Source organism: Phalacrocorax aristotelis, chromosome 9, assembly GCF_949628215.1.
Source record: "Phalacrocorax aristotelis chromosome 9, bGulAri2.1, whole genome shotgun sequence".
Classification (NCBI taxonomy): Eukaryota; Metazoa; Chordata; class Aves; order Suliformes; family Phalacrocoracidae; genus Phalacrocorax; species Phalacrocorax aristotelis.
In genome coordinates this window covers 20,315,746-20,336,250 of record NC_134284.1, presented here as the reverse complement: position 1 = coordinate 20,336,250, position 20,505 = coordinate 20,315,746, and the positions used below count along the sequence as shown (strand labels likewise).

Genomic DNA, 20,505 nt, shown 5'->3' with positions numbered 1-20,505 from the left:
ACAGTGGGGCAGATATCCACCTGCACCCCGTGGAGGACCCCATGCTGCAGCAGTCTGAAGAACTGCAGCCTGTGGGGAGGACTCACATTGGAGAAATTCACGGAGGACTGTCTCCCATGGGAGGGACCCCACGCTGGAGCAGGGGAAGAGTGATAGGAGTCCTCCCCTGAGGAGGAATGAGCAGCAGAGACATGTGATGAACTCTCTGCAACCCCTGTTCTCCACCTCCCTGTACCACTTGTGGAGGAGGAGGTAGAGAAAACCAGGAGTGAAGTTCAACCCGGGAAGAAGGGAGGGGTGGGGTACAGGTGTTTTAAGATTTGCTTTTTATTTTCTCCTTACCCCTACTCTGATTTGACTGGTAATTAAACAAACTAATTTCCCCAGGTCAAGCCTGTTTTGCCTGTGATGGTAATTGGTGAATGATCTCTCCCTGTCCTTATCTCAACCCATGAGCTTGCTCTATTTTCTCTCCCCTGTCCAGCTGAGGAGGGGAGTGATAGAGCAGCTTTGGTGGGCACCTGGCATCCAGCCAGGGTCACCCACCCCAAATGTTAAAGTAGAACAGCACTAATACTTCAGCAGTCTTTGACATGAAATTGTGGAAAACCTTCTTGTGATTTACTTTGGATTTGTTTATCTGTTCTAGATTTGTGATATTTTTTTCCTCCTGTAGATTTCCATTTGTTTTAGTATATATACCAGAACTGGGCTGCTATTACTACGCAATTTTTTTCATTCAGATTTCTTTTTATAGCTGCTTTTGTTGCAAAGGATCACATAACTTGCTAAGGAACTCATGCTTTAAAAAAACCCCACATACTGAAAACAAATTAATATTTTCTGCAGGAGGTTTCAAATATCTGTACAAACAAAAAAGAAAAAATTACCCTTTTAAGTGGGGTATCAGAAGTAAGGCTTCTTAAATTACTTGAAGATTGTAACAGAGGAGTTTGCTCGGATGCAGAATGCAATTTCAAACACAAAAGTATCTCTGGTTCTAATTGTGCACTTTCCCAAAGAGAGACTTTATTTTGGGCACAGAGACACACATACATCCTGCTTTTCCAAAGAAGCTTCTTTATGACCACACAGAGCTGAACCATCGATGTCCCACCTTGGCCTTCAAAGCTCCAGCCCCAGACCACTGCTGAGAGACAAGGCACGCCCTGAGCCCACAAGCACAGGCTCTGCGTCACAGCGCTGCATGTACTGCAGCACAGAACCTGAAACTGAGGAGATGAAGGTGGTAGGCAACACATCACACCCAGACGTGACGTACAGACAAGTTAATTGTGTTTGTATGACAGGATTGGTCTTCACTAACGTTAGCCACACCATTTTTTATTTCTGGCCAACTGCAGGGTTGGTATCACAACTGCCTTTTTTTCTTTTTAAAAATCAAATTACTTGCACTTGCACTCATTTATATTGGGATTTCTTTTCAAACCTAGGGAAGGCACAGAGGAGATGTTTGCACTGATATTCTTCGGTTACTTTTATCTGACTGTAACAAGAGAATGTACTTTTCATCTCTGAACTACAGTGCCTTCTACCATATTCTTTAATGATGTGGCTAGCAGTAACTAGCAAAGAGGATTCTGAAATAACTCATTTCTACAGCTATTGGATATGATGAAGAGCACTCAAAAAATCTAGGGCCTCCTTGATATTTTATCATTCAAGATGGCAAAAGAAGATTCCACATTATCATAAGGAATGCAATGTTCTGAAAAGACGGTGTTGGTTTTAACAGTTCTGCACATCAAATTTCACCAGAAGTCATGGAAAACAAGACGATTTTTTCTCAGTTATGTTTTTTTCTAGGAGTAAAGACTTCATGCTTCAAACACTGCATGACAGAGGCTTTATAACTTTTACAGATTTTGTGATTAGATTATTGGGATGTTTATCCCATGAATTGCTCCAGTTTGATTTAGTCAGACAGCAAGGTTAAAGAACTAGCAGCAATTTAGAGGCAGACAACTTCCATTAGCCTAATGTCCCATTTCTTCACTGAAGAATTCAAATTGAGAACAGCCTTGCCCCATACAGGCATCCATACATCCCCAAAGAACAGCAGCTCCTCTCTCAGTAAGCAGTCAACGTGCCAGAGTGTTAAAGAGATAACCCCCCAAGCTTTCTGAGCTACTGAGACTCTACATGCTAATTCAGGCTTCATTTCAGAACTGCCACTTCCACAAGCTGAAAAGCCTAGAAAAGTGGAAACAACAAAGCATTTTTGGTTTAGTAAAAGAGTTCACAGAAAAGACAAAAAGCAGAGCTGCTGAACATCCTAAAGGAAAATCTGAAAAAGTATGTATGAAAAATGTATGGAACTGTAAAATGGAGTAAGAAATTAAAGTATGCTGCTTTCAATGTACTCTTCTCTCGAGCTTAGTCCCCCCACTGAAAAAGCAAGCATTTAACACAACCGTCCGTCCACTACATCCATGCGTGAACAGAGACTCCTAAGGGGAAGAAATACACAAATAACTCAGGAGACCTGTGCAGAAACCCAGCTGATACCAAGGGAAGACCTCAGGTTCTAATGTTCTGAATCACATCCTCCATAGGCAGCATGGCAACAGTAGGCTCCTATTCACTTAAATGACATACCTGGTGTTACTAAGAGTAACTGCTCTTCTCCCCACACACTGTAGCACATCAAACAGTGGACAACTTGTACAATCCAACGTAGAAAAAAAGGAGCTGTGCTCGAGGACATAGTTATGCTAAAGCAGAGTATTATAAACATAAATCAGAAAGCGGGTGAAGCTGATGATCCAGAAAGTCATTCTTAGGCATATTCCACAGAAGTATTAGACAACCAAGTAGGAATCTGCCTGTCTTCACCACTTCCATCTTTTCCCCCTTGTCTTCCCTAAAGCATCCCATTTTGTCAGCATAGACAGATGTCCAACCAGCCTAGACATTAAAGGTACCTTGCTAGCTAAGTCTCAGCTGCCTGTATAGAGTCATAAGCTAGCCACCAACTCCAGGACTACAAATTTGCTAGACAATGAAAAAAGAGACCTTGGAGTCAAAACCAAGCAGTTGACTTGACAGTTTTCAAAATAACATAAAAATAAAATGCTGTGCTTCAGCAGTTCAGTCACACAAAATAAGTCAAAGCTCTGTGCAGTAAGAAGTGTGCTGCAATGCTGATAGATTTTACACTTGTACAAACATCAGTAAGCAGCAGACTTTCGAAGTCCAATACCCTGCTCAGAGACTTCCGTGTATCTGCCCTTTTAGAGCCACAATACATAGATGTGGCAGAGCACTTGCAATAAGAAGCCAAACGCAATTTTAGAAAGCTCAAGGAATTTAAAAAAAAGTCAATATTATAATGAAAAGTCCTTGAATAGTAGGAAGATTTTTCAGTATTTAGGAGCCCAACTATAAAAACTGCCTTTAATTCTGGATTTCATAGTTTAATCATATGCAACGTAATTCTATCTAATGAATTATTAAGCAGCAGAATGGTATGATCAATGCAATGAAACAAAAAGCAGAAGTAAGTATCATTTAGTCCAACAAGTTACACAAAGCTGTGTATTCAAAACCTTACAGAGCAATGCTTCGCCCAGTGACAGTGAATGGAGTGTCACATGTAAGTTTATGAATACACAAGAAAAGAGTCTTGTAACCCCTTGTTGTTGGTGTCAACCCAGTGTCAACTGATAAGGTGCAAGCTGCCAAGAATACCTATGATTTGCCTTCAGTGCTCTACCCCGTTTGTATTATCAATACCAAGCCTCAGTCTAGCTCTACAAAATTTAGATTTGCAACCATGGTGTCCCTAACCTTGTCCTTAGCCATAACCTAAACTGTAAATCAAATAAAACAAACCACCCAGCACAGAATATTTCATAAACCACTTGCAGCCATCAAACCTAGACTTGCAGACCCTGCTGTGTGGTCCATGAATAAGTCTCACTCTGATGCTGTTCATAATCCTAACCTAATCTTGTCCTGGAAAAAAACATATACCGTTCTTTTTATCTGACACAACAGGCTTACAGACACTGAAAGATCTGCCAGTAAAACTCTCCAGTTCCCTTCCCAAATCTTAAACTCGTGCCAAATTCTATGGGGAACAGTTCACAAGACATCCATAACCCTCTCAAGCAAAGCAAAACATCTTCCTAGAAAAGTCATCACTGTTTTGGTTATTTCTTCTTACCTTCCACATTGTCTAAAGCTCTTTCTTCACTCCATCTGTGCCTTATTTCCAAACCAAGAACACCAAGGCAGATATCCTTCCCCAGTCTCAAGGAGATGGTTAGTTTCTTTAGGCAGCCTAACTTTTTCTTTAAAGTATTCTCCCCCATAGCTAGAAGGTTTATTTTAGAACAATTTCAAAAATATTAGAGCACACGTTCTGACAAGCAAAGGAAAATTCCATTCACAGATCAAACAAATAACTGTATAATTTGGAAGCTATTTCTTTCTTAGAAACAATCAGCTGAATAGTCCTGCAAATGTAGGAGTAAAATTACCAGAAGTGTGAAGCACTCAAGTTCTGTACTCTTAGGTATATAACTATTGACTCTTGTACATAGAGCTAACGCAATGCAGTCTCTAGCTGGTTTTAAGATCATGCACACACGCACTAGAAAAATAACCTTCAATTTTGTATTAAAAAAATCATGCAAATTACCCATTTCTGTACATCAGCTTAAAAGCACTCTTTTCTATATATAAACAGCATCAAGGCTACTAGTCAAATGTTCAATCTTTCCAACGGGTTCCTTGAATACAAAGCTGATGAATTCCTTCACTATATAATCTAATACTTCAATTACCAATGCTTAGGGTTTGTTTTTTCTTTTTTAATAAGATGGTTCTTTACAGCAAGCTGTCAGCTATGACAAACTTGTGCACATGTGAAATGAAGACCACGCATCTTGACTGACCAACGGCAATACACAATATTGCAGGAAATAAAGTCATACCATCATATATTAATGACTTTATGGCTTTTCCATAATAATTAAGTTGTTAAAACAGTGAGAACAGGCTACACAGAATGAACAAAGAGGTGCAGTTTTGCAGGATAAGGCTATCATGCAAGTATTTTACAGCTATTCAGTTTGGAAGGTATGGACTACATACATGATTTCTACTTTTCCCAATTTAACATTTATTTTTCTTTTTGCTTCTCCATACAAGAGCCAGAAGAATTTAACATAAGGGAAAATATCAACTGTCCCCTCCTCCCAACCAAGGGAGCCAATGGGCTATCCCATTTTAAAAAGTCAAGAATTAATGAAAACAATGCCCAAAAGTAATTGAAATCCTATTTCACACAAGAACAAAAGTAGTATTTTGACACTTCTGGAAGAGAAGTCAGAACTATGAAAAGTTGCTACTGAATTTCTATGATAAACACGGTGTTAACTATTCAAGTCATCCACACACAGAAACTCAAAAGCTGCGCTGAAGAACTCTTGCCATCGACTCCAAGAGGAAGCAGATTAGGATCATGGTTTGCAACACCAGAGAGTTTTTTGACTGCAACAGAAACTAAATTTAGATCCAGTTACATAAAAAATACTAATAGCTTTAACACTTTTAATCAGCGTAAGAGGTTTAGAGATACACAAATGATTTAAAGTCTGTTGACTAGTTTTATACTGCATTTGCAATATTGTGCATTAGTAAAATCAGGGAGATTATGAAAGAAATACTGAAGCTTAATAAAATCACATAAAACATGAAAAGCAGGCTATACAGAGTGACTCCAAACTTTGATACTAAGACAATTTTACCAGAATACATCAAGAACATAATTCCTCTATAGAGTCCTGCAGCATGGGGGCTAACCTGCCCACGTGATGTGACACAAGTCCGTGGTAGGTTCAGAAAACAGTTTGGCCTCTCTATAAATGAAGCATTAACTCGTGTGATCCTACAAAGGGCAAAAACTACAACGCTTACTATCTTCATACTGTTGCACACTGCTGATCCATGGCTAGCCCCCCAGCACAAAGCAGTCTGTCAGGCTTTCAAATGCCAAGTCTGGCATGGTGACGGGCAATATGCTCTGCCAGCTGTGCAACTCCTTCAGGAGCTGCAAAATGGCAAAAAGATAATTCCCTGATGATTTTTAAGGATAGTTCATTATTATGGCTTGCAGAATACCTGCCAATAATTTATAACGGATCACATCACGCTCAGGGTTTTTCCTCCAGAGCAGCTAAACAAGTTCCCTGAAAACAACAGAAGACATAACAATTATGTCCTCATACAAATAATTACTTGGATAAGCAACAACTGTTGCCCCAGGCATGTGGTAAATCTGCAAAATAGGTGGCAATGTTATTATATGTCCCATCTCCTGCTTTTTGATACGTAATCTACACCATGAAAACTTTTTCAGGTTGACATCTTGAAGCATATGCAACAGGCCAGTTAGCTGAATGTGGGTAATTTTTTTTTTTACTTGAATAGTTCATTGCACAATGCCATCACAAAGTATTCCTTAAAAGCCTGTTTCTAGCACTGAGTACTAGCAGATACAGAAATTAAATGGCTAGCAGTTCTACTGAGTTTTAGCAATGACTAAGTTCTATCTGCATCCAGGTTTTTTTCCATCAAGGATCTTAGAAAATCCTCTTGTACAATTTTTCTATACAATTCGAATGTTACTACTGATAAAGGCATATTACCTACCCCCTTCAGAATTATTTCTGAGAAACACTGGTAGTAACAGCCAAGATCAGCACACTATAAAACTTACCCACATTGACTTAAAAGAGACAAAAAAGACTAACTCTGAAGCAATTACTGTAAAATATACCTTAAGGCAAGTATTATCACCAATACCCAGTCACTTCTGAAGCCAGTTGTTCTTCTGCAACAGTGTACAGACTGGAGAAGAAGCAGTAGTTTCTCCAGATTAGATTAACTGCAATTGTTTTTTACATAAAACTACAACTTCAAACAAACCCCAATAAAAGCTTCCAACTTCTAAGCTATTAATTTTTTCTTCACAGAATCTCAGTGATCTAAGCAGGCTCACTCTAGATTAGAGCTCTTGTTCTGATTTACTTTGCTGTAAAGCACCCTAGAAAATGACTGTGCTCTCTGTCACAAGAACTGGTGAGACAACTAAACCAGACGCCTTGCAGACAAGGCAGCAGTTAAGTGACAATTTTAAGAAGGTACCGATGAAACCATCGGCTTGAGAAACTGATCACTCCAAGTGCTGTTGCTTAACAATTGTGTTGCTGAGTTTTTCTTCATAATGGACACCTAAATATTCCTATAAACTAATTAGCTACAAAGGAAAAAATAAATTTGGTTGTATCTAAAAAAATCCTTTAACACATTGGAGATGGAATAGTTACTTAGCTGCAAAAGTTCCAATGTTGTTACTTGACATTAAATATTATGCTTTATTTTCTACATCTTAAATACCCGCAAGGGCACCATAGCCACTACCGCACAATGAACTCTGTCCATAGATCTCCCTATGTAATTTTCCAAAGTTAATTTTACAAAAACTGCTATCAACCTTCAGCTAAGTTGGACAGAGAGTTTGTGGTTTGGGTTTCTTTTCTTTTTTAACTGAAATTACCATTACTGCAAATTTCTTTAGAACCGTTTGTTAAAAATACCTTTTAGAGAAGTTGTTAGCACTTCAGAAAAACTTAACTGAAAATGACAAATATTTAAGCAAAGCCTATACAACTGAAATAATGTATTTGCTCATTACCAAAATTTGCAAATACCAGAGTGCAGTTACAAACTCTACTTTTCGGCAGATGCTTAGGGCATTATTATTCATCTGCTGAACCACAGATCCACCTTACATCACCTAAGAGGATTATGCAACAACAGGCAGGTTATTACTGCTTAAAGGTCATATACCAAACTTGTGTCCTCATAATGTTTTGAGTTTCTATGGATCCTTCTTTTCCAGGAAACCAGCTACATGACTTATTGGAAGTTTGACTCAAAAATAGAGTCATGTTTTTTTTTACTTTTTGTCACAGCAATAATATATAATCTATCAAGCGAGTTAAATTTAAAGTGTACTGCATTAAACATTCTAGTTCTCCCATATCTTTATATCTCCCATATTTATAAAATAATATTTATCAAACTTCCACACTCGCTACACAAGACAACACATATTCCCCTTCTACCACTGTGACCAAGTGTTACTAAGCTGAAGGGAGCAATCAGTTCACTTACACAGAACTGCAACCACTTCTCAGAATTTCTCTGCCAGAAACAATAAGATACCTTTTAGGACAAGGAATGAAGAATTTCACTAATGTAATTAAAGTCATTTAGATCAATGTGAAACAATGCACTCTTTCATCCCTTGGTTAATACTGGTCAAGCAGTGTGAGGTACACTAATGGTTCACAACATATACTGCTTATCATGGAGGGAGGATGCCATTTAAGACCATCCAAAACATTCAGCGAAATATTTGCCCTGCTGGCAAACTTTGTGAAGGATGATTTTCTACAAAAGCTTGTGTTATGATAATGGTAGCTTTCGACTTCAGTGGAAGGAGTAAAAATACTCTAAGATTAACACTGCTCACAAGAGCCTCAGCTAACTACCCTGTTCTGTACTTGCAGGAAACCCATGCAACCGCCTCCCATTTGCAAAATAAGTCTTAGTGATGCAAATTTGATCTTTGTGTCATACCTCTTTTCCAATCTGAGTCTCAGGAAGAGAAGACTTAAGACTGTTTAAAATAGTTTAAAAAATAAATTTCAATAAGCAATTTTGAAGATTCTTTTGATCTCACTTCTTTATCTTGAGCTACCATCGGTTCCTTATACAGTTTTCAGATCAAGACTTAAATTCTGTTTACTGGACACATTTCTTTATCAGATTTGACCGCAAGATCATCTTCCCCAACACCACCTTTTTAAAACTATGAAATCATCTGTAATAGCCATGGAACAGAATATTATGCAATGTTCAGATCCTTACTGTAAGATCTATTTTGCCAAAGTGTCAAAAAATTTTAGTGGTTTATGTCTTTTCCCCAGGCAATACACTGCCCTTTTCTAACTGAAATATATTAATACATGTCATACCTTATCAAAGAAATCTTGCTTCTGCACAACATAAGTGTTTTAGGGTACAACCCCCTATAACAATTTTTTAGATTTGGGGGAGGGGGTTGGGGGGTGTTGGTAAGGTGGTTCTGCTTGTTTATTTCAAACAAATCGTGTTTGACTGCCATTAAAAGCTAGTACAGATAGAGGAGAATTCCTACCTTTCCAAGCACGTTTTACCAGCAAATAGATCTCAAATGGTCTCATGAGACTGTTACTCTGACTGAATGCAAGGCATGCTACCTTTCCATTAACAGCATATTTTGAGAAGTGGATCTGGTTAAGTCTAAATATTGTTCAGGGAAAAAGAAAGATTTTCAGCTTCACCTCACCTCCAGTACATACTGTTGAAGTAAAATGATTATAAATGAGACTATCACCCACATAAAGTTAAATAACTTCAGGGTAAAACTATGTTTAGACAATGTGAACAGCTTAACAATTAATTCTAGAGCGATTTTTTAATTATTATTCAAGAGATCTGCTTCTACATTCCTTGAATCTTTTGAAATACGTCTTCATATTCTACTACATAGGCACAGGAAGAAAAGAATACAAAAGCTAGGATTTATCCACAAATACTACAGACTTTGGGGATGGGAGAAGGCAAGTTTCTGCCCTTCCTGTGTCTCCAAACCCTCTTGGCTCTTCTTAGCTGAGGAATCTGAATTATCCAAGACCCTTGGAAGGAAATATTTTTAAATGGTCAGTAAGTACCAAACCTAGGTTTGATTTGAAGTTAATATTCTGGCCCTCAAGAGCAACAAAGCAAAGAGTAAAAAATGGTCCTTTATCAAACTTTTACTGCTAATGAAGAAAATACAGAAGTCAGAAAATACAGCTTACAGTCCATGGCAGCACTGACATTCTGTGGAGGTAAGGGGAAATTAATCTTTCATTTCCAATACAAACAAGAACCACATTAGTAACTCTGAAACTTACAGAGAGAAGTTCTGTTATTGTATAAAGCCTATCAGTTAAGAACAACAACAAAACAGAATTACAATAATCTATCAGAGAACTGATAGCAGACTACGGAAGAGTCATGGATATTTGCTTCAGTTCCACACTGTTTACAAGTAATCAATGCATAGCTGAGGATCACACCTGCTCCACAGCGCAACTGCAGCCTGTCCTAAATTTACTATAGATGCCTTGTATTCCCCTTCATCCCTCTCACCACCAGAATTGTCCACAAACCCAGCTTTCCTCAGTCCCAGCACTCAGATGACTATCACCTTGCATATCAGCTTTCCAGGTCTCATTTCAAGCCACACTCATGCTGAATCGACTAGAACAGTCACTGTTTTCTTCATACTTGAGCCTTTTCCTTAGCAATGGCACTAATTTGGGGTTCTCACCTCCTTACCAGAACACATGGGAATTTAGTGACTGATAGCACTAAACTTTGGTTAAACTTAGCTAGATTTGAATCAACAGTTTAAAAACCCAAACAAAACTGACAGAAAAGTTTATGATCACACTGTCTTGTCTTTATCCCTTTCTTAAAAGCAGCAATATTTTTAGTTTGATTTCCTAAGGGGTATTTCCTTTATTAGCATATTCCATACAGGCATGTGCAATCTCTGCCCACCCTAAGCCCTCTAGTTAAAATTCCTAGGGCCAATATGATAATGTACAAAGTAACTCACTTTATAAAAGTTCATTAATATCAGCAACAATAGTAATACAACAGTATTCACCAACAGGCATCCAGTATCATATAAATTTACATAGCATTGCTACAAAACAGGTACAAAACCAGAACATTTCTATGAAGTTCTGGCTGTCAATATAATGGAAAACAAAAATTCTTCTACACTGTTTAAAAAAAAAAAAGCATTGAGCCATTCAGTCATTCCTAGCCAAGATTTTCTTTATGTAACAAAATACATTCTCACTCACCATTAAATTTTCAAGTTTTTACATTTTTAGTATATAGTTCTAGCAGGTTTGGTTTCGTTTTTTTGGTTTTGTGTTACTTTTTTTAACATGGTCTTCAGTTTTAAGTTACTATTGTAAACGTAATAAATAATCTGTACATCAGATAGAAAACTATTTGTCAAGAATGAATTGCCAAGTAAATTATCTTTCCATTGATAGCCCACAGGGCTATTTTTTGCCACTTTTTCAAAGATTTTATTTAAACATACACACAGAGAGCACATATTACATTGCTGTTGTATGTAAAAACAAGCAAGCAACCCTCCACTGCTGAAGCTGGTGGTTCACATGTGGACAGGGGAAAAATGGATTAAAACTCTCAAGAGGCCATTTGTTTGCATAAATTAATTTCTGAGAAATTAAGGCGCCCTAAACTGTGCTCATCTTCACCTAGAACTTAAGGTCAATTCCTAGCATCAGCAACTACAGTAAGTCCCACTGTCAATTAGAATGAAAAATGGCACAGAACATGCAACTAGAACGAAACATGGCACAAAAGCATTAAATACATCGCATGAACTCAGATTTCAAGATAAAGGATCTTCCTGAACTCAGCTCATGGCACTCTGAACCAACAGTGGTGCATCGATAAAGGCTCTGAAAACATTAAGATCAGAACTTAAAAAAGACTTTATAGTTGGCATAACTTTGCAAAACCTAGAAGTTACAAATTCTATAAGTTTGTACAGAAGTTATTCTGAAGCACACAATTACTGGATTTTAAACTGCCTGACAATATTATCCTGTCTTTTTAGAGTACCTGTCCAAAATAATTTTTTGATCCTGCAGATTAATACTTTATATAGAATATGAAATGCTGTTCTGGAACAAATCAGTAAGATGGAGCAGATACAACATTAAGATGCAGCCAGATTAGCACCAGGGGAAAGTTTAGGTAGTCTAGCTTTAAGTGGGCTATTAAAAATGTACATTAACTAAACTCCATTTAAAAAAAAACCAACACCACCCCCCCAAAAAAAACCCCACAAGACTGTTCCCTAAATCAAATTATTGAAGAAAAAAAAAAAACAAAAACAAAACCAAACAGAACCAAAAGAGAACAAAAGCAAAGAAACCCACAGTTCCCCACCTAATCTTATTTTAGAACCGAAGAATGATTTATATGTATTTTGTACTCTTTGGCAAGGCATCTATGAAACAAAAACATGTCCTGACAAATTGAACCTTTCCTGAGAAGGGTTCATAGTCATAAACTCGTTTATAATGTGTTATGTGGGAGACAGCAAGTCATAACAGTTTGAAAGTCAACAACATGGAATGTACCAACAGATTTATGAAGAATGACAGTAGCAGTTATTTACATGTTCAGGGTAGTTAACTGATCTTTGTGAGTTAGGTTTCCCCTGTATGAATTAGAAAACTACAAGAAGTCAAAATTGAGAATTCTCCATTGTCTTTAAAAGTTCAAGTAAAAATATCTTTGCAGCACCTTCCTCAGACAATAGCGTATTGCTCGTATAAAAGGTCTCTTATCCTATAGAAGTCCTGACAGAGACAGCCTTCCAATCCAATGCGCCCTGTTTCAGTCTGAAACAAAAGACATGTTTCATTTTATTATCTTTAACTAATCAGAAACTTAGTTTTCATTTAGAATATTATTTACCAAAGAGTTTAAGGCACAGAACACCTACCCTGCGAACAGCCACCAGATTGTTGCACACAAGCACTCCTCCTACAAATTCGGCTTGTATACCTTCTCGCAAGAGAACTTGCTTGAAGTCAGACAGTCTTGGCTCATTCATAAACACAGACTGATGTCCAAGAACCTTTAAACAACATGCACAGTCTTAATATTTCTGCTACTTAATACCTGCCAGTTTTCCAGAGATCTCATCACTGCGTTGGCAGCAGTGTGGCCTAGACTACAGGACTGTGAGTGAGAAAATTGATTCTATTTCTGTTCACCTGCAGCAAGACTTTTCCAGGACAGGAAGGCCTTAGAAGTTATCCATCAAGTAAAGGAGAAGTTCCTTTCTTTGCTCACATACTGAAGACAAAGGGAAAGCTGTCATTGAAGATCCCTCTTCTAAGCCACATTATGCTAGGGACAGAGCTGCAGTAAGCTGTACTGATCAGCAGTACACACTTCTATTACAGCTGTCATGAATCTGAACAGTTGTCTCCACATTTATCTAGCTCCTAGAGCAGGCAACATTTAGGACTGTGCAATAGTATCTTAAAAAGCAATTCGAGGATTAGAAGGCATTGTAATCATTCAATGAAAAGATAAAATAATATCTACTCACATGTGAAGTATTTTAAGAGTAAATTTACAGAAAAAATTAATTTCACGAACTCTCAAATCACTACTATAGAAGCAGAGACATATGAATTTTAAAGGTCTGTATCTCAAGTATATGAAGTATTTTCCATAGCATCAACAAAACACAGTAAAATCCAAGGGTGGCTAAAGGCCAACTAATTTCAAAATCTGCAAATACTAATTACAAATATGAAACATGCTAACTAAAATCTTCAGAAATAGATGGTACTGTATGCTAGGCACTGTTAGTGGATGCAAGAGATCATCCTTGCTGAAAAGCATAAAATCTGTACAAAGAACAGTACCAGGTTTAACAAAGAGAAAACCAAACATGAAAACCCAGTTTCAGTTAGGGTTTCATTCGAGGAAGATCACAGCATCAACCTCGAAGCACTAGAAAAAGACAAATGAATACAGAACTCTTCAAAAAATAAGTCCAGGTCAGCACAATTTCTGTACCTCATGAGGTGGCAGAGGTTCCAAAGTAGGAATGATCTCGCTCTCTTCACACATCTCCTTGTCATCATCACCAAAGAGGCTTTTCATGGCCTTCTGTTGTGCAATGACGCTAGAGTCTGAAGAAGGCATATCCACTTGCATCTCTAAGTCTTCATCTTCCCTCAGCTCTCCCTCTTCCAAAATAACTCCAGTATCCACTTTCGAAACCCGCATGTCCAGAACACCATCTATCCAAGCCAACTCAGCATCCTTGGCTTTACAGAACTGAAGAGAGCTGACAAGAGAATCTTTTAATCTGACCTGGGTTGCACAAAAATAAAAGTACTATTAGTTGGACGGAAAACAGAGTTCTTACTTCGAGCTTTAAAAATTAGCAGTTTTCCTTGCATTGTTTCTCCACATAGGCTCCATTCATACTCTTTTGGGGAGGGAAAGGGGGGAACTGGTATCACCAAGGCAAGATGTTCTATACTTTCAAAATATATTTTGTAAAACCCTCATGTCACTACTCAACTTAAAAAGCAGTGGAGATCAATACTTTTTTTACTTTGGTTAAAAAAAAACCAAACCAAACAAACAAAAAAAACCACCAAAAAACCCCAAACAACCCACTATGTGACTGCAACCTAAGTTAAACTTAGAGCAAGAGCAATAAAATAGTTTTAAAACATCAGAAACATTTTTGCAGCCAAGGAGTTCCTCTGATGGCCATAGCAAATTTAAGGAAAGTTTCTATAGATGCATTTAGGTTACTGAACAGCACTTTCAAATTTCAACCCTCCAAAAAAATTATAATTAACATTTTGTTGTAAGAAGGGAAGTTGTAAATATCAGATTTTAAAGTAACCAAGCATCACATTACGCTGATTCCTCTGTGCATTCCAGGGCTTTAACCCATTAAATAGAGCCTTACTCTGAAAGACTTATCCACATTGTGCATGATCCCCACAGCGGAATCAAGGCTGCAATTGTAAGAAGCACACTGCAACTAACTATCCACCTGCAGCACAGTCAACTCAAGAGACAATGGAATTCTGATGCCCCACTTACATCTATTATTTTCTAATTCAATGTCTCTTGTGTACTTCATCTGTTCAGAAAGCTTCCAAGAGAAAAAAACAAACTAAAGCTATACAGAAGATTGAACTTCCCCTTCATATAAAAATCCCTGAAATTACAATTCTATTCAGATATTTTGTGAAAAGTCACAATTGTGTCATTTCTTACACACTAGCAATCCCCATAGCTTAAAAAAAACCAAACCCACAAAAAAAACCCAACACAAAAACAAAAAGCAAGAAACCAAACAAAAAACCACTGTTTTAAGACTGTCAGAACTGGATAATTTTGAATAACTGGAACTTTCCACTTCCTACAGTATAAGATTTTTCTCTGGAGAGAAGCAGAAGCACCTCTTTCAACAGTTCTACTGATGTTTTCCTATCTACTTCAAAAGGACAGAAGGAATAAAGGACTAATGCCTAAAGTGCATGTGAGAGAATTTCCTCTAAACAACTTTAAAAGTTGAATCAGACCATACACAATTTTCACATACTCCACACAAATTATCCAAGTTTTCTTATTTAGAGCTTAACCATGAAAATTAAATGCAATATATTAACACAGTGCAACACACTAGTATAACCTCACTTCTCAAGAACCATCAAATTAACAATATTTTTCAGGGGCAGGGGGGAGAGGCGTCTTATTTATTTTCGACATTAACTTGCTCCTAACTTTACATATCTATTCTTAGGTACTATTACATACAAAGGATTTTTTTTTCTCTTTGCACTCTAAGGCTCCCCTTCAGATTCCAAAAAGAATCCTGAATTGCAAGTAGTCCACAGTGGTGCTCTAAATATAGACATTATAAATCTATTCAGACTTGAGTAAAGCAAACTGATGTACCCGCAGACACAAACCTTGCCTTTTGCACTACAGGTAAAAACGCCCTGATCTCATGTTTAAGCCTTTAAACACTTCTTATGAATAATAAGGAGTAGGAGAATGCTTACCTGGAAGATAGAAAAAGGCTACTAATGTCTTGATCACACAAAACCAAGCGTACACATAGAAGTACCGTCTCTCCCAAGGAGTGGAGGGCCAAATTAGAGTCTGCCAGTACAGCTCTACTACTGGTCACAGTAGTTACACACCTAACAAATTCCAGTCCCTTACCTGGTAAATGTGAGTTTCACTGGTTGCATCTACAGTTTCATGCAGTTTAGGCATGTAAACTTTGATGTCTTTGCCACCAAAAGCTCTGCAACATTCTGCAAGGTCCTGACTGGCCTCAGGTGGTCCATGGACAATGATCAATTGTCTTGGTTTCATTTGGTTAATAATTTTTTTAATTGAGTCCCCATCTGAGCGTCCTTCATAGTCAATGTATGTAACTCTGGCTCTAGTTTGAATTAAAAACCCAAGAATAACATTTTTTTAGTTTAAAAGATTAAACCTTCGAGTGCTCCAAAATGTGTCATTTAAAAAATGGAAGATATTTTGAAATTATTCTACCTCAGCAAAAGCTGTCACCACAAGGTATATTATGGATCAGTAAAATACAGATTTGTCAAATATCATCTTGTATGCGTATTTAACATTATAAATTCCCAAAATTCACCTACATCATTAAGCAAAACATGAGATAAGCATATTTGCATAAGTTCTTTTAACAAAAGATATATACATTTGAGTATCTATGCTAACACACTACTGTATCATTTTTTTCTTCCTCTTTCACTTGTCTCCATCAGACAGGAAACAAACTGCGAAATTCTTAAGAGTGGGGAGTCATAAGACTCTGTACTGTGCTCCCACAAAACTAGCAAAAAACTAACTTAGCTTGGGGGAAGAAAGAAAACCCAAAAAGCATGCCCTTTCCCACTTTCTTAATTCCAAGCCAGCCTTTTACCCAATTTGCACTGTACCCATGCCACCACTCCAGCAGAACTGACAAGAACAAAGCCACTCACTTGATTTCCATGGATTCTGTTGCAGAAATACATTTGGTAGGAACATCTGATAAATCCTGGTCCATAGGCTCTTCTCCATTTGTCAAACCAGATTCTAATTTGCTTTTTTCTTCTTCTGTTGCTTGAAGTTCTGGAACTAGAAAATCCTCAGGTCTAAGGGATGAAAGGCATTTTGCTTTTAGTAGTCTTACAGTAAAACCAAAGCACTACATAATATAATCAATGCTGACTATTACTACTGAGATGTTTTATAATTGCTATTGCCAGTAATTTCATTACATTTGCCTTCGATATTTCTATCTTTGAACAGAATTCACTTGGAAAATATCACCTTCCTATCTTAAAAAACAACTTTGGTATCTCGGGAAATACTAGCAAGTTGAGGTTTTCTAGCAAGTATTCCTTATGCAAATAGAACAAGTATCACTAGATTTTTCTAGGATGAACAATGTTCTTTCCTCTCATTACACATAATTTGGATAAATTTATAACCTAAAGCAGAAAAATGTCAGGTTAAGTAAAATTAAATCTTCTATGTTGTAAGATAAAGAAAAAACTAAACCAAACCAAACAACCATATCCTAAGAGCTGTGAACACAGGCCAAGGATCAGCACTCTGCAGCTTTAATCCTATCATAAGCTTCATGTGAGACTTAGCACAGACTATCCCAACTGTTCAAAAAGTTACTGTGGCTGAAAAGCACGTAATAGTGCTGCAAAAGAGACAAAATTATTATTTTTATTACTTCTATTTTTAAAATATTTCATAGCTACTACATGTTAGTATGCATTACCACCACCTACTTGATAATCTCGCCATATTCATCCCATTTAATTCTTTCTTCAGGGGCTGGAAACATTGGATAAGATTTCTTTGCCTGTTTGAAGAAGCTTCCTTTCCGGCTGCCTTCACCTTTCATCATCAAATCATGTTTGGTCTTATGTACAGTTGGTTGATCAATATCCTCTTCAGCATCACTCTCATCACTGGAATCAATATCTGCCCTGAAATGACATTCCAGAAAAACAAAAACAAAAAAACCCTAGTACTTTTTCTCTTCAGGTTTAAAACTACCTATACCCACTGTGTGGAAAATAACAGCTGACATAACACTAATCAATGACAAGGGCAGTTTATGTTTCTGAGAAAGAGCTCACAGTCAAACAGCAGATGAAACGGGTCTGTCATAACAACAGATTAAAGACAACCACTCTCAATTCCGCAGTGCCCTCAGACAAGTCTATCAAAACTATGATTTTCATTTATCCCTGTAAATTTTTGAAGTAGCAGAATGATCAAACAGAAATCTCAGCTCTGACCATGACAGCAGAATGCAAGAACAGCCAATATACTTACTCCTTAGACTGTTCTAACTTCTTAGCTGCTTCTTTCTTTAGTTTCTCCTTTTCTAAGTATTCTTCAAGTTCTTTTCCTTCCAACTTGACACGTTTTCTCAACTTCAGATATAATTAAAATTAGTATTATTGTGAGTAGCTGACATGATTTTAATACTTTTCCTACATGCTGCTGACAAGAATAGTTTTATGTAAGTCCCAAGGACAAGTACTCCTTGTATGTCACATACAAGGCAGCATTACGCAAACATGCGGCACCTTGGCATGGCCAGATCATGACAACATTATGAGCCACTAAAGTCTACCTTAACAGAAAAGCATTTCTAAAAATTTTAAAATCCATTAGCTTTACAAAAAGTTCTTAAAACATCTCCAGGAAATATCCCTCCAATAAGTGAATACAAATATTCTGAGACGAGCAGTGTTGTTTTAACTTTTTTGTCACTAACATCGAACCAGAAGAACCTGGTAAAGTCATAACAGCAGACAAAATGACGACAAGTTTTGTTTCTTGTTTTCTGAAAATCACTGGAGTATAAGTCACTGAATTATACTGAATTCTAGGAAGAGTCTAATACTGTAATTCAACGCTTCCAATCCAATTGAAAACTAAAATAAAGCTGCATCGTCAGGATTGAAAATGTATCACTGCAATCACAGGGGACTCCCATAAATCAACGATGTTTACCAGAGAGAAGTAGACACATATATAAATTATTGAAAATAATTTGAAAGTATGAATAAATATTAAATTAAATATATTTTGCTAAACTTTCTAATTCTAGTGGAATATATTATATTAATTTGACTTGATTCTCCCCTCATCCAAAACCAGAGTATTTTCCATCAAGAATCCACCGTATACAGTGATCTGCATGTCAACTGCAAGCAGAATTTTTTCTATTACAAAAAAAACCCACAAAGTGTTGTCTAAAGATAAATATCTAAAAGTAACTTCATGCTCATCTCTATTAAGTATTAATTTTGCCACACCACCAAAAAGCATTTTGCAGTTCCTACTGAGAGCTATTTTTATATGTTTATCCACAATTGGTTAAACATGCAACACACAGACTTCAGATTTCTCTCTGCCACTAGATGCATTTTCAGTAGATCAAAAAGATCTGTTTTGCTCATATTCCCCCAAATAGCCCACAATAAAGACCTTTGAGTTATACAAACAATTCTTACCTCAATATCTATAACTTTTTCAGAAGGATTATCAATCAGGAATCGTGCTAATGTTCCAGGTGTAGTGCGATAAGTTAAAATTATAGAGTTTTTGGAATCCTGGCACCATTGAATGAAAAGATCTCTAGAAAACCCACACTCTAAGTCAGGCTGACTGGCAAGAACAACTTTCGGACTAGGCACTCGAGCCAGATCAGACAGACTATGACATAAGGACAGATGGCGGAACTGAAAAGGATTGTTTCTTTTATCTTCAAAGCACCTCATCAACTTGTCACTCATCCATTCAACCTAAAACACGTATTAAGAAAAAGTTATCTACAAGAATACAAGTTCAACAATAATGTACAAACCTTCTATGAAGTACAGGATGCAATATGCACATGATTACATCAATGTTTCTCAGCAAGTGTAGAAACAGTGCCGAGTGTAAGCAACACAGAAACAAGTATTTTAAGTCCTCTTTTTTAACAGCTACAAACTATGCTAACAAGTCTTGCTATAAAACCAGACATGAGTACCAACAAACATGCCCATAGCCATGACTGGACTTTGTGACTTGATTGAAAGATCTGAGGCACAAACATGCGCTCTAGAATAAGGACCACACCTAGTATTTCACCATTTTTTACTGTTAAAAAGAAAACCAAGATGCTTTTGCATACATGTTCCGTTATCCTCTTCATAATCTTATTTTACAGTCAAAACAAACCTGTGATTTAGAGAACTCCACTACATTGTAGCTGACGTTATTCAAAAGTGCTAGAGAGTAGACTCCTAATCCTGCATCTTTTGTTCTCCAGATCTGATCAAGAAGTTGAGCAAGTTCCAGAACTCTGCCTGCTGTATCCACAGCTATTAATACGTTTCCATCACCTCGTAATGTTTCCAAAACGTTTGCTAAGAAGAATTAAAAACAAAACAAAAAAAAAACCCTACTTACACTTTGAACCAAAATTAGAATGTTTGTGGCTCAGGTGTTTTTATTTGTTATATCACACTAGCAATCATAATCAAAAGCAAACTAAACACAGAAATAAAATAAGCTTCAAAAGAGATCCAAAACCACAGTTCCACCAAAATTAAAGGGAGCTGGAGTTTTCTTGGTAGCTCTGGAGGTCTCACTGCCTTCAAACTACTACTTCTTTACAAAAAAAAAAACACAAAACCAAAAACACAACAGTAAGATGAAGGTTAA

General features: G+C 37.0%; 1 protein-coding gene across 3 annotated transcripts in view; it reads right to left on the bottom strand.

Moving 5' to 3' along the window:
- Positions 1-20,505, bottom strand: part of CPSF2 (cleavage and polyadenylation specific factor 2) — a 43,503-nt gene that overhangs the window by 18,113 nt on the left and 4,885 nt on the right. Inside the window, exons 7-15 of one of the 3 annotated variants that reach the window (XM_075103738.1) lie at positions 20,020-20,207; positions 19,308-19,598; positions 18,118-18,218; positions 17,565-17,765; positions 16,761-16,913; positions 15,964-16,189; positions 13,783-14,082; positions 12,692-12,826; positions 12,490-12,587 (exon numbers count right to left, since the gene is read on the bottom strand). In XM_075103738.1, the coding sequence (XP_074959839.1) occupies positions 12,495-12,587; positions 12,692-12,826; positions 13,783-14,082; positions 15,964-16,189; positions 16,761-16,913; positions 17,565-17,765; positions 18,118-18,218; positions 19,308-19,598; positions 20,020-20,207 (1,688 nt within the window). In that variant the 3' untranslated portion in view covers positions 12,490-12,494. Of the gene's footprint in view, positions 1-10,727; positions 12,588-12,691; positions 12,827-12,984; positions 13,048-13,782; positions 14,083-15,963; positions 16,190-16,760; positions 16,914-17,564; positions 17,766-18,117; positions 18,219-19,307; positions 19,599-20,019; positions 20,208-20,505 lie in introns of those variants that run through there. The other 2 variants (XM_075103737.1, XM_075103739.1) reach the window with 2 other exon arrangements.